This window comes from Protopterus annectens, chromosome 5.part0, assembly GCF_019279795.1.
Source record: "Protopterus annectens isolate FY-2018-M chromosome 5.part0, PAN1.0, whole genome shotgun sequence".
Classification (NCBI taxonomy): Eukaryota; Metazoa; Chordata; order Ceratodontiformes; family Protopteridae; genus Protopterus; species Protopterus annectens.
In genome coordinates this window covers 1373258911-1373274644 of record NC_056735.1, presented here as the reverse complement: position 1 = coordinate 1373274644, position 15734 = coordinate 1373258911, and the positions used below count along the sequence as shown (strand labels likewise).

The window sequence follows — 15734 nt, the reverse complement described above, 5'->3', positions numbered from 1 at the left end:
TTACCCCGGGAATCATCTCTGTGTCACTGCTGGACAGAGGCACAACAAACTAATGGGCACATTATTTCTAACATAAGGGGTGGCGTAAGCCACATAACGTTGGGCTAGGCTTATAAATGCCTTAGGGCAGATAGCCTAGTATAAACCTATGAACCTACATTGAGATATTATGATGGTCACAAACCTGTGACGCTTTCCTGTGATGCTTCTTAGTCTGGACTGGAGCAGCATGCCTTCAAAAAGGTGTTCCAGTTGCTTATGCATCATGTACTCAAACAGAAATGCTTTATACTCGGAGAAAGAACTTCTTGCAGTGATGTTTGCATGCTCAAAATTCAATGATTATATTTATGGCAGACCTATCCAAATAGAAACTGATCACCAACCTCTAGTGACAATTTTGAAAAAGCCAATGTATATCACTTATTGCTAGATTGCTATACATGATTTTAAAATTACAAAAATACAATTTCAGTCTAGTTTACAAAAAAAGGCAAGCAGCTCTATCTTGCTGATGTTTTGTCACATGCAGCAAGACAGAGCAACTTGAAAAGGAGTTGTCAGATTTTGAAGTCATGGAAGTTTGCAAGTTTTCATCTTCACAACTTGAAGAGTTGAGGCTTCATACAACTTCAGATCCAATTATTCAGAAGCTGACTACCCTTATCAGTAAAGGTTGGTCACTGAGAAAATCTAGTGTACCACTCGAACTTCAAACATACGTTCTGTACAGAGAAAAGCTCATAATGGATGATGGTATCTTCATGAATGGTCCACAAGTGGTTGTTCCTAAGTCATTACAAAGTGTTTATGCTCAAATCTTGCATCGTGGTCACCCAGATACTGATTCAACTAAAAGAAGGGCAAGAGGTATTGTATTTTGGTCTTCTATGTGCAAAGTTATAGAGAAAGAAACTCTAGCATGTTCAATGTGCAAAAGCAACAAACCACACCAACAAAAAGAACTGTTTCAGCTACACCAGATTTCTGAATTACCATGGCCGACAGTTGCTGCAAATATTTGTGAATGGAATGGTCAGCATTGGTCATAATAGACTCTTACTCAGATTGGTTTGAAATCGACTTATTACCTAACTTGATGTCCAGCACTGTCATTACAAAATTGAAAAGACATTTTTCTGTCCATGGTAGTCCACACAAAGTCATTTCTGACAGTGGTGCACAGTTCAGTAATCAGCAGCTCAAGAAATTTGCTGAAATGTGGGACTTTGTTCATGTAACTAGTAGTCCTAAATATCCACACTCCAGTGGTTTGGCTGAAAGTGGAGTTCAAAGTGCAAAACATTTATTGGAGAAATCCAAGAGAAATGGTACTGATGTTTCTTGACTTGTTGGCTATCAGGAATATTCCTCGTGACAATGTCCTTGGTTAGTCAACACGAATCACCTAGAGCCATATTTCTATACAGAGTGGCTAGCTCTGCCACAACACGCAGTCTGTGATCTAATTTCTCCTATCTTGAGGATATTGCGCAGCACAGTAGATGTCCAAACCCGTTGGTCTGTACAACTCTTCCCCCAGTAGGTCACCATGTAGAGTCTGTGCTGCTGCCCACAGCTCCGATTATTGGTGAGTTTGAGATAGAAATACTCAGCGTGTTTTATGGTGGTGGGAGGAACCCCACCAAGACACAGGGAGAACATGCAAACTCTAAACAGGGATTGGTCAGAGGTCAGGATCAAACCTTGTACCTTGTGCATGGGAAGCAAAGACTTTAACCATTATGCCAACTGGCATAGAGTTACAAAAGAATGCCAAAGAAGCTGAAAAGTAAGGTGTACAAGACCGTGGTGTAACCAGTACTACTGTATGGTAAGTATGGAAACCTGGGCAGTAAAGGCAGAGCAGATGAGGAAGCGAGAGGTGATGGAAATGAAATGCCTGAGAAGAATGGTAGGATGCATACTGTGGGACAAATGAAGAAATAAGGACATAAGAGCCAAAGTCACTCCAATTGCAGAAAAGATCAAAGAGAGCAGATTACTGTGGGTCAGACATGTGCAGAAAAGCAGAAGACAATCTGGTGAAGAAGATTTGGAACATACAGGAAGAAAGTAAGAGGAAACAAGGACGTCCAGCAAAGAGGTGGATGGATTGTGTGAAAGAAGATTTGCGACAGTCAGGCATGAGTGTCGAAGAAAGCAGGAGTGAGGCAGTGAATCGAGAGATATGATGACAGTTAAGATACCATAACCCCATGTAGAAAAATGGGGAAAAAGAGGGATGATGATGATGAATGTGCTTGTTTCATCTGCTCAAAGATTGATGTCAAGACGGACACAAACTACCACATCTATAACAACTGTTAGTGACAAATTTGAGAGATAACCAAAAAGTTAAAGCCCAACTTTCGAAAAAATGCCATTCACAAAAAAGGTATTTTGATAAGACTGGCAAAAGTCTTCATTCATTAAGGCAAGGTGAAGTTGTGAGAATGCAAACAAACAAGGGGTATGATCATGTTGGTTTTGTAAAAAGCATCTGTGACAAACCAATGTCTTACATTACACAAGCAGAACAAATGGACTATAAAAGAAATCTCAGACATGTACTACCAGTTCCTCAACCAAAACCATTTCAGGATATGCGTGCCAATGACTCTAGTCCTGTGAATGTATCCGCACCTGTTCCTTTTCCAATCTCAGATGACAGCATGTCTTCTGTTCCTGCAAATAGTACAGAAATGTTTTCAGGTGTTCCTGTATCAAGCAACGGTTCCTGTTGTGAAGTGTGTGACCAGAGCAGGGAGGGTTTGTAAACCGAATCCAAAGTATTTGTCAGCTTGGACTTGAAGTCAGTGTGTTATTGAAATATCATTAATATGCAATTCTGGAGAAGTGTTTTCTATTCACTAAGAGGGAGGATGTACATCACTCTGTATATTGTATGTATTTTGTACCTTTTCAGCCACTGTAGCAGGCGGTATTTGTATAAAAGCTACTGAGCACATGCTGGCAGTCAGTTTATGTATGATGGATGAATGGAGAGTGAATGTGTGTGTGTGCAACTAGTGAAGTACAGTTTGTTAGATGTACAAACTAATGTTATAATGTATGAATGTAATAAATATCCTGAACTCAATACCAACATCAGTGTCTCATTAAGAATATATGCAAGATATGCAACAGCACCTATGTTTCTATTATTATCAGAAAGAGGAAGCTTGTAAATGTTTCATCACTCCTGAATTATATATACCTCACAAAAAAACCCTATGGGATCCAAACCTGTCCATTACGTTTGGGAAGCATGGCTGGGCTTAAAAAGGCTGTTTAGGCAGCCACGGTGGTGTAGCGGTTAGCACTGCCACCTCACATTGAGGTTCTCCTATTCGATTCTCGGCTGGGGTGCCTTCTGTGTAGACTCTGCATGTCCTCCCTGTGGTTGTGTGGGATTCCTCCAGGTGCTCCGGTTTCCTCCCACATCCCAAAGACATGCTGTAGGTGGATTGGACACTCTAAATTGGCCCTAGGCGTGAGTGCGTGTATGTGTGTGCCTTCTGTGGAAGGTTGGGTGCCGGGCTGGCAACTCGACATCTTAAAACTCTACTGCCAATCATGAGCAGACAGGTAATCCGCTGTGGCGACCCCTAACTGGGAAAAGCCGAAAGAAGAAGGGTCGTTAGCCTAATAATCACTATGATTCTATGACATGTAATCTGTAACAGTCGTTTTTTTATTTGTTTTTTAAGAAATGTAAATACTTATTAATTACCACATTTTCACTTTCACATGCTGTGTAATTCCCATGCATGGTACACTTGTTGTTTTGGCTCTGCTTGCCATAGCAACCATTTTATAATTGCATGTTTATTCCATAATGAAAACTACCCTCATGTTGGATAGTCAGTACCAAATTTTCAATAATTTGTCATTGTACATCCAAATGTCATAATCACCTGTTCTATCTTATCTCAGGCAAAAGTTTGTTTTAACTTTGCTCATTAAACAAAAATAGTAAAACATACAAATTAACTGTCTACAACACAATTTGAGCTTGGGAATTAACTAGTGACCAGACTTTTATTTTCACTACATTACAAATCTGAACAACTGGACCAGTGACTTCTCACCTTGTATTGTAGTCGACTTTATTAAACAGCTGTACATCTCAGGTACTTTGTCACATGTAAACATCTTTTCAAGCTCCGTTTCCATTACAGAATTCAATATAGTCCATGTTTTACTATGGAATTTTGTTTCTCATTTCTCATAGTTCTCAGGTTCTTATTTTTAGTCTTTGTAATCTGTCCTTACACCTCTCCTATTGATGGTTTTTCTAGTTATAGCTTTCCTAACCACTATCAACACTAAAGATAGGAACGCATTTCCTATCGTTAGTGCGTGTCATTTTATACCAGCTCAACAAAAACATCTCTTTACTGAGCATAACTTCTCTTCCAAGTATAAGACTTGGCATATTGTTCAAGTCATTTTTGTCCTGAAGCAGCTCTGTACATTCCCAAAATATATGCTCCCCAAAAACCTCTTTCTGAGCCATCACATCTCTAACATATGTCACGTGACTGCAGGAACATTTTTTCCCCAAGTCTGATTGGAGTATGGAAATATTTGTGCAAACATTTCCATGCAAAAAATGTGCATTTTCTTGAGTAAATTTCATGCCTGGAATTAAAATGCCTTCTACTGATCATGTGTAATACCTTTATTTAAATATTCACTCCATATTTGTTACCTTTACACAGTACTGTCTTTTGATTATATGCCTTATATGATCGTACTTATTGCTCTCTTCTGCGCTGCCATTTCTTTTCTGGTCTCAGTTATAAAAGATACTAATAGTGGTTTAACAAAACTCCTATGTAACTTCTGCTTTTTCTTGTTTGAGCTCTAATATTAGACGTGTATATGCAAGTTTATCCTAGTTAATAATAAAAAAAAAGTCTTGCTTCATCCCATTTTATTACCTAATCTCCTTTTATCATCTGTTCCCAAAATCCTTAGTTCTCTATTCTTTCTTCTCCAAATGTTCATTACATTTTCTTCTGCCTTTCCTATTAATCTATATATATATATATATATATATATATATATATATATATGTATGTGTGTATATATATATATATATATATATATATATATATATATATATATATACCAATAATATAATATTCAAACCATCAAAATCTGGAACTCCTTACCCATCTATATTAGAAACTACTAAAAGATCACCTAACATCTACCTGAGTCTGTTCATGTACTAACCCTGGATAACTTTCCCTCACTCAGATATTACCTCTAACTGCACTTTTATCCACTCTATAACTCCTGTAACCTCCTTACCTATATCCCCTTGTCTTCTCGCAGTTGTAAACTGTATTCTGTCAGATGACATACTAAATGTACTGTACAGGCTTAAAACTATCTAAGACATGTTGTACTGTACTTGTACTTTATTCATGTGTTAATCTCATCTCATATATATATATATATTGACTAATCTCTTATGTATATAAATTGCTTTGCTGATCTCTGCTAGACTGTAAATAGATGCATATAAGCTGTATAGTCAATTTTTTCTTTGTTGTACTAGACATGTATTAGTAAAAATGTACTTGGCTCGAGCTTTTCTCCTTGGGCCTCTGCTGAAAATGGACATTGTTGTCCAGTTGGACCATCCCGGTAAACAAATGCTAAATAAAATACGTAAAAATATAGAGTATAGTATAACTTTTTGCATTCTATTTTTCCAAGGTCTAACTTCTTTAACAAAAGGCTGTACTTAATCTTCTTAATATTCCTCTCCTAAATGTGTCCAAATACCCATGTGAGATCCTGTTTACCTCATCAGGCACTATGACTATTGTATGCCTCCTTCTGGGCATATATTCTATATCCTGAATCAAATGTAATAATCTAAGTTGAATGGCCTTATAGTATGCCTTCAGATCTGGAAGTTTCAAACCAGCTTGTTTCTTTGTCAGTATATTTTCCCATTACACTGTTTCTCTTTTGTTATTCCAAAGAAACCCCTTAATTTCCTTTTTCATATTCTTCATATCTGACCTCTTGGCTAATACATTTAAGCCTGACCTACGTAAAGAATTATCAGGACCAAAATCATCTTAAATTGCTTACGTCTTACCATCATAATCTTTTGAATAATTTCTTCTCACATTTCTTTAGCTGCTTGTTCAACATCCCATTTAAGTTAGTTCAGGAGGTAACGTCTGTGAGCTATCAGTTTGGACCTTCTTTGGATTTTTTTTCAGCTAGGCGTGATGACCTATGAGTTGGTGGTACAGCTGGTCACGTGATGGTTTGTAAACCAGGTAGGTGGACTACCCAGGGCATGGGTGCAAGACAATATATTAACAACAGCTCGAGTGATATATGAATGATGCCATGAAATTTATATACCTCCAACAATAGATATTACATCAGAAGGACTATGAATGGCATAAGAAAATCCTGGATTGATTTGCAGTTGAGCTACCCCTGCTGCAGCCCCCTGTCATTGATGTAATTTTAGTTAAAAATTAAAAAGGTGGATTTGTCATATTAGTAGCATTACATAAATCAGGTATAAATGAGACTTTTCAAAGACTATAAGTAAGAATGAAATAAACACATACTGTTTAAGTTGTTGTTGTTGTGTCTTTATGAAGATAAATTGTTTTTGAACAAATTGTCTTTATGCAACATTGCCTTTTGTTCACCAGATGGCAGTATAGTGCTAACATATATTAAGGTTTTCCTGCTAGCTGATGTTTGGAAAATTGTTTATTACTTTTTACTTTCAGTAATATTCTGTCAGTTATGTTAGAAGCATTATATGTGCTTTAAATGTGAAATTGTGAAAGGTTGCAGGTACCTTTGAAGTATAGTGGTGGATTAAAAACATACACTGTTTGGCATGCAATATTAGATTTTGACCACCAGATGGCAACATTGTATGGCAAGTATATTCATGTCACGCTCACCTTGAATTAAAGGTTTCCTGCAAGTTGCTGTACTGAAATGTTTTACTGTTGATTTTCAATTACATTCTACAGTTGGGTCTCAAAAAGGAAAATGAGAAAAGTCTGTTTGTTATTGATTGGTTTATTTTCTCCATGTACCTACATGGTTATGTATAAAAAGGAAATGTTTGGGGTCTCACAACATTGATAAAGCTTTTTATAAACCCTGGGTTTAAAAGTGATGGAAGTTTTTGTGTTTCATATTGTTGAATCTGTGCATCATAATTATACATGTAATGTGCACCTGAGTGTGTTGTGATATAAGATATTTCCATTCTCATATGAGGAAATGAGGTACTTTGTGTGGTAAAAAATTCCATTTTTGATTCTGATTGTTGAACATATTGTACTGTGGTGGTGGTGCTGCGGTAGCGTTGTCGCCTCACATTTAGACGTTGACCGTTTGATTCTCAGTTAGAGCATCTTTTGTGTGACGACATTCGTGAATGGGCGTTCCTTCATTGAAGGTTGTGCGTTAGGCCCAGCAAGCCAGCACGTAAAAATCTACTGCCAATCATTAGCGGACCGGAGTTCCGCTGTGGTGACCCCTAACCGGGAAAAGCTGAAAGACACAACAATTGTTGAACATATTGCAAAATGTAACACCTTTAATCCATTTGTTCAGTCTGCTCAGATATCTTTGGGCAGTGAATTACATTTGGCAATTCCCAGATGTGACTCATGGATTTTGTGTAACATACCATCACACAGCTGAATAGGAATTGCAACCCAGTCACTTTTAAACATTAATCCTTGTACACATGGAAATTCACCAAGGTGTGGAAAGTGTAATGTGTAGAAGCAGTGACAGCATTGTCTGGCTAACCCTTTACTTTTTTTCATCTCACAACAATTGTATTTGTTTGACTTGCCACGTACATATTTGTAGCTCTTCTTCATTCTCAGATATAGCCAGTTGTGTGATAATCCAAAGAACATTCAAATCTTTCTCAAGAAACGTTCTTTGCATTATTGCAAACATAGTCTGCTGAATGTATGTGGTATGTGCATCTGTTTACCTGTCTTGTACTGAATATGGGGATCATACATTTGTAAGTCAAAATACATTCTTTGAAATGTACTCCATAACTTTATGAAGAGACTTTTTGACTATTCTACATGTGGCTTATGGTCTAATTTACCATGGATATAATCATGACACTTTTAATAATTACAGTCTATTAGAAACGTTTCTATATGTTTGAGCATCAGTCAGAGCCTCTGTCTTCCTGCAACACTGCTCCTTTAAACCCTTGTTTGTCAGCATCCATTTGCTGTGCAAGTGATTCTGACGTCATAACATTTCAAAGTACATGGCTCAGTGACTAGCTTTTTAATATATTAAAGAAAATCATTTCATGTTCCTGTGACCACAGCCAAGCAGCATCATGCTTTAACAGCTTTCAATAGTGCCACTGTTGTATCTCACAAGTGTGGAATGATCCTGGAAAATATACTGCATCATACAAATGAATCACATAAGAGATGACAGTTTATGGAGTTTTTGTATATTTACTGTGACCGTGACCTGATCAGAATAGAGACACGAGACTTTCAGACATCAAAACATGGCTGATGTGCTTGAGCTTTAATACATAATTCTGACACTTTTATTTACTCAATTTCAATTTTTTTTTTCACCTCACTCTGTTCAGCAACTTAATACGTTACATGTCTTGTTCATGTTAGGTAGCTCCTTAAGCTGGAAGATCATCAGTTGTACTGACTCCTCCTTTTAGCCCTTCAGTCATTTTAGCTGCTGCACTATGAAACACTTCTGGAGTGCAGTATATCCCAAAAGTTAATCTTAAAAACCTTTTTCTACCAATGGAGATGTTGAATATGCAAAGCATCAATCCTCTAACCTAATTTACCAAAACCATTGGTCAGCATCAACCCCAGAATATCTTTGTACTGGGCATTTTTGCAACATCTTTTTCACTTGCGTTGACTCTGATAATGCTCCCTTTTAATCAATATATTTAAGTATTGGAGATCTGCACACATTCTATGTTTATCTTGCTTCACAGCTATTACCATTTGTTCATACATTTAGTCAAGTCTGCTTATTTAACGGTTACACCTGTAGCCCTTGCTCTCCAGTGTTTACTTAATCATGCTTTTGAGTGCTACTGGGACACCATTTGGTGCCTTTATAACTGGTAATGGTTCTGGTGAAAAACTTATTCTGGTACTCTACTGTAGCCAGCACAAACATGAATCTCAGAATAACTGCATGGTATTAGCAGTATGTTAAGCATTGTGTTTCTTGATCATTTGTGATTCGGTCATAACAGCAGCCCTGTTATCACATATTCTAGCAGTATCAGTTCTTTTAGCAGGTTCTTTAAAAAAATAGTTTGTTAGGAGAAACATGCAGGCTAACATTATTTCTCTTTCTCTCTCTGTCAACTACTCTGTGACTGCTACCAGGTTCATGCACTCCCTCACAAATGCATGAGCTATCTTTGCAGCAGTTTTGCAGATATGTTTGTAAAATCTTGAATAACCTTAAACTAACATTTCTAAATGCTAACTTTAGCCAGCTCTGTGTACAAATATGGTGATGACTGCATTCTTCTCTTCGGCCTTAAACTGGCATTCATGTCAAGTCTTTCTACTTTTTCTATAATTACAAGACTGTGATTAAATGCAGTACTTTGCCTCTCCCTAGGCCTTGGTATTCTTAATGCCTAATCTTTTTTTCTTGCATGTGTGTGCGTGTGTTTGTGCACATGCATGCATTTGTATGTACATGTAACTGCATGCGTGCTTGTGTATATGCATGTGTGCATGTATGTGCGTGCATGCATGCATGCATGTATGTATAAATACCTATGTATATGTATATTACAACAGATGTTTGTTCCAGAGCCAGACAACTGTTAGCAGTAACAGTCACCTATTCTACTATTAAATTCTAATAAATACAACTGATAAGAAGACAAAACACAGTTAAAATGTGTTAGCAGTAATAATCGCATTTTAGCGTTGGACTCCAGTTCATATAGTTGAGACAATGTTTGCAGGAGTTTTTGGTTCATTTTGAGCCTTTGTAGATGTCTTTGGTTCATCTGAAGTCATCAAATACAGAATTGATATTTTGCTTCCCAATTCATTAGGAGTTATAATCCATTTTAGTGACACTTTGAAATAATGCAGAAGATGCAGCATTTGACACCTTTGGGTCCTTATGATTTTGACCTCAACAAGGGGTACTACTTTGTCTGGCATGTTGGCCATCCACTGTCTGTCCACTCAGGGCAAAGTCATCTTAGAACCCTTGACAGATTCATCTCACCTCTCTAGTTCTAGCATTTTAGCGTTGGACTCCAGTTCATATAGTTGAGACAATGTTTGCAGGAGTTTTTGGTTCATTTTGAGCCTTTGTAGATGTCTTTGGTTCATCTGAAGTCATCAAATACAGAATTGATATTTTGCTTCCCAATTCATTAGGAGTTATAATCCATTTTAGTGACACTTTGAAATAATGCAGAAGATGCAGCATTTGACACCTTTGGGTCCTTATGATTTTGACCTCAACAAGGGGTACTACTTTGTCTGGCATGTTGGCCATCCACTGTCTGTCCACTCAGGGCAAAGTCATCTTAGAACCCTTGACAGATTCATCTCACCTCTCTAGTTCTTTGTGATATTCATCAGTGTCCTCTGAGTCATCACTTCCAAGATCTGATAAAAAAGACAGATACACATGAAAGTGTCTGGAATCTCTTAGGAGCCCACTTCAGATATTTATGAGGGCAACTGTGTTGGTTTCCCACCTACCCCAGATAACCCCAAGTTTGGGGAGGTCCTAGAGATAAGGCAAAAAAAGAAATGACCAACAGACTCCACTACTTCTTCCTGGGTGGTCCCCTAACTGTGAAAATGATGTTGCCTGGTCATTAAGAAAGCATAGGAAAACCTCTAATATTGTGGGGCCTGTCCTGAAGATGCCAGATATGGTCCTATGACTTCCCAAGTACCAAATGTGTTTGACTGAGACTTCCAATCCAAACTGCATTCTTGCTACAACAGCCATTAAAAAGGCATCCACTCCACAGGGTCCTGCAGTCCCCCTCCCTGATTGGGAATCCAAGATGCTGGACAGGTTTGAAAAGAAAGTTTACATGTCTTCAGTATTCACCCTGAGGGTGGTACACCCTGTCTTGTATGATATGATTCCAGTGCAAGATAGCTAATGTGATAAACCACTTGCTAGAAGGTTTACCTAATGAAGACTTACAAATTACAGTCTTAAGTGGCAACCATGATTCTTAAGTGGCAACCATGATATTTGTTCTAAACTCATCATGCACTTGCCTCACAGTTCTGTGGATGGCACAGTGACCGCAGTGAGTACTGTCATAGGTCTTTGCTGTCATAGTCAGTCATGTCTTTAAAATTTTATTGAGGATTCTAAGACAACCTTTGTGAAGACCTCTTGACAGAGCTTTACTTCTTGTCCCATCTGTCAGTAGTAATATGGAGAACAGGTTAAAGAGGGTGAATCATAATGGATGTTCTCTAAAGTGCAGTAGAGATCACATCTGCTCTAGTTTTAGCTTGTCCAGCAGAGGCAAAATAACAGATCCAGGAAAAGGCACTGTGGCAGTGCTGACTGTCAGAATGGTCACCAGCACAGAGGTGATAAGTTGGCAGCAGGGATACTGTAGCCCTCCTTTGGAGGGGGAGCAGTCTGATCACTGAGGACATGCCTGACTGTACCACTGTGGAGGTAATTTGGAGCTGTTTATCCCTTCACTTTGATGACTTGCTGGCTGTCAGGGATGAGAAGTGAATCAGGGATATTAACATGCAGTAGCTAATAAATTCTCTTTCTTACACCTCCCTAGCCCTGCTGTCTCTTGGTCTAAACCCCTTACAAAAAAAAAATATCCAAGAGGTCCCACCAGACCAGAAAGGATCCAGTGTTTTACTCCAGTTTCTTTTCAGTTCCCAAAAAAGGCAGAGTACCTTGAACTACGGGCATTTGTCTAAACTAAGGTGTCAAAAATGTGGAAATTTTTCATGATTTATTGATTTTTAAGTGGAAGTCTCATATTGGCAGTTTCTGGACTTTCATTGCTTTATTTTCTTTGTCATTTTTAAGGTGTTTTCTTTTTTCTTTTACCACTGGTTGATAAAGTGGTGTACCTGGACATTATGAGCTATATACTATCCTAAAGAGGTTTCTGTATACATAGGTATGTGTTTATATATATATATATATATATATATATATATATATATATATATATATATATATATACATACATATACATGTGTGTGTGTGTGTGTGTGTGTGTGTGTATATATATATATATATATATATATATATATATGTGTGTGTGTGAATATGAATGCATATGTAATATGTATGTATGTATAGTTTACATCAGTTCTATGAAAAACTTTTTTATAAAAAATCACAACACATCTGCTGAACCTACTAAAACATTAAAACAAATGCTTGTGCCCCCATCCTCCACTGGTCTAAATGTACTAGTTCTGAAATTGCGCAACATGGGTGAAAGGGAGAAACTTCCTTAATCACAGTGTTGGGTGAGCTCATGCTTGGACATATATGTATGTTTACTGAAATGGCAATCTGTGGGGAAAAAAAGCCCGATTTCTGCATCAACAAATGTAGCATTTTGAAGAAATATATATATATATATATATATATATATATATATATATATATATATATATATATACACATAAAATGTAAACCCACATTTTTCTACTGCCCCATGTCTAATACATCTTATCTTTACTCCCAGGTTTCAGTTCCCATTCATTCCTGTTCCCATCCTCCCATCTGTTCCTCCAGCTTCCTGTTTCCGATCTTCTGTACTAGATCAGCCTGCCCAAAGCGCTTTTCCTAAATATGGGCCTTTCATTGGATCTCCATGCATTTCTCTCTGTTGGAATTAGTGTGTGGAGGAGATGGATAGAAGAGAAGGCTGCTTTTCTACTGAAAAATTGCTTAAAGCCATCTATATGCAACTGAGGAAGGGAAATTTCCCTTCCTACTGTGTTAACACCTCTGCCAGAGATGCACAGCTTTGTCCCACCCCCACCCCCTGTATTTTTATCTCTGAACTTGTATCACTCACATAAGTCCCACTGCTAGCTCAGCTCTTTAGCTAAATGACCTCTGCTTTACCTCTGGCCTCATCATACCCGCTCATGTCCCAATACCAATAAATAATGCAGACCTAGTATTATGTAGTTTAACTCTCCTTAGATTCCTTTGGTCTATCCACTGGCAAGACAAATAAAATCCTTCACACAAATACTCTGCTATTCTGAACTTCTCCTTTAAGTGGTGGCATTTTGCCACCCAATTGACTCCAGACTGCTATAGTGACAACCTCTGGTTCCCTTTGAATATGTTGAAAGGATTAAGGAGATTTTCTGGTGTCTGACAGCATTATTTTTCAGACCTGCTGAAATGGTATGTTAGCCATTTTCATATTAGAATGAAAGGGGGGACATTTACTCTTAGCTAATGTGATCAAAGCCATGTATCTTAGTAAGTACACTTCTGGTGACAACTGTCAGTGTTTCACATTGAAAACTGCAGATTTTATGTTGCATGCCGGAAAAGAAAATATAAAGCACATCATGTATGTTTTACAGGTTCCAGAAACGTTTGACGATGTTGCTGTCATTTTCTCAGCAGAAGAGTGGAAAATGTTAAGAAAGCAAGATAAAGAGGTTCACAGAGAAGTGATGGTACAGAACTATGAGAGTTTGGTTTCAGTAGGTAAGTGCACTGCCGTCGTAGGAAATGAAGTCTTTATTCTTCAAGCTATGACATATTAACACAATATGCCAAGATGGTACAGAACTACGAGAGTTTGGTTTCAGTAGGTAAGTGCACTGCCATCTTAGGAAATGACGTCTTTATTCTTCAAGCTATGACATATTAACACAATATGCCAAGATGGTACAGAACTATGAGAGTTTGGTTTCAGTAGGTAAGTGCACTGCCGTCGTAGGAAATGAAGTCTTTATTCTTCATATATGACATATTAACACGATATGCCAAGATGGTACAGAACTACGAGAGTTTGGTTTCAGTAGGTAAGTGCACTGCCGTCGTAGGAAATGAAGTCTTTATTCTTCATATATGACATATTAACACGATATGCCAAGATGGTACAGAACTACGAGAGTTTGGTTTCAGTAGGTAAGTGCACTGCCATCTTGGGAAATGACGTCTTTATTCTTCAAGCTATGACATATTAACACAATATGCCAAGATGGTACAGAGTTTGGTTTCAGTAGGTAAGTGCACTGCCATCTTGGGAATTGAAGTCTTTATTCTTCAAGCTATGACATATTGACACATTATGCCAAGATGTCTTTGGCCAATTATTTTCTCAGTACTCTAGGTAAATAAATGGCGCACTCTGGACCCCTTTCTAGCCATGACTTGGATCAGAGGGACAAATGTGCAATTTTGAGAAGCCTTCCAGGCAGTGTTACTATGTAACAGTGTTACTGTGTAATTTGCTACTTTGTGTTTTGTTGCTAGTACTTAATTGTTGCATTCCTGAACATTTGGCCCCATTAAAGGGATTCTACATTAAGAAGGATTAGGTCTGCATTCCAGTGGCAGTGGGAGTTAGTCTGATCTGTCTCCAAGCTAGGAATCACTTTGGTTAGAATCTAGTGTGATTTAGTGATTGGCTTGAGAGCCATTTTGTTTATTTTAACAGTTTTCTGTACTGCTATAAAGTCGGTGTTTGCACCAGTCTGAGCTCATTTTCATAGGACCCCATTTGCTTGGTGTCCTCGCCACATTCAGGTTCCTCAATAAAAAAAATGCCCCTATAATAAACTACATCAGAAGTTTCCCCAGTACCTAGGTGCGCAAGGGGCAACTGACATCTGCATTGAGGAACCCAGCTCTACGAGTACATGTAACAACTAAGTAGTCAGCTGTTAACCACTCTTGTAACCATCCACTAGTAAACAAAAATCACAAATTAAGGATCGTAACCATGGATATGCTTTTACTGACAACCACCTAATTCTAAATCAAACTGATGTGATATATGGCAGAGGTAGTTACACATTGTAACTGGACCCAAGGCTCTCACCAGCACAAACATCAAACAGGTTGTCAGTGACACACACACTGCATATAGTATGGACTAGACACATGTACCCGTATATACTAAAGCTCTTAAATGTAATCTTCTGAATCCTCAAAGACCTCCCAAACATCAGGAACAGAGCAAGTATCACCAGCATCCTCAACAGTGCCCTGCTAAAACAACATATCACAAGACACACACAACATCAGCAGATGGTGTCTCGACCTCTAAGCCCAGAGGGCAAACCACCACAGAACATAGTATCTTAGTCATAGGAGACTCTGTTATGAGAGAGTCAGATGTCCCACTCAAGAGGTTGAGCAAGGAGAGAGTCGCAGTCAGCTGCCTGTCAGGGGGCCAAGGTCCAATTGATCACAGATGCCCTCAAGTCACTGCACCGCAAGTACCAGTATGACTTTGGCATTGTACATGCTGGTGTAAATGGCCTGAGGAATGCTTCCCCAAGGAAACAATACAGCTGTTGGACTATGTGCCCCAGGCTGATGTGAGTCTAGCATTGATCAGCATTCTGCCTTCTCCTAGGATGATGCTGCAGTACCAACTGGAGATCATTGGCTTAGTTTTTGGTGTCACTCCAACAGGGGTAAAATATATG

The 15734-nt window shown here is 38.2% G+C and overlaps 1 protein-coding gene across 1 annotated transcript in view; it reads left to right on the top strand.

The window, feature by feature from the left end:
* Positions 1–15734, top strand: part of LOC122801682 (gastrula zinc finger protein XlCGF52.1-like) — a 116818-nt gene that overhangs the window by 30634 nt on the left and 70450 nt on the right. Inside the window, exon 3 of the mRNA XM_044071192.1 lies at positions 13653–13779. Coding sequence (XP_043927127.1) covers positions 13653–13779 — 127 coding nt within the window. The remainder of the gene's footprint in view (positions 1–13652; positions 13780–15734) is intronic.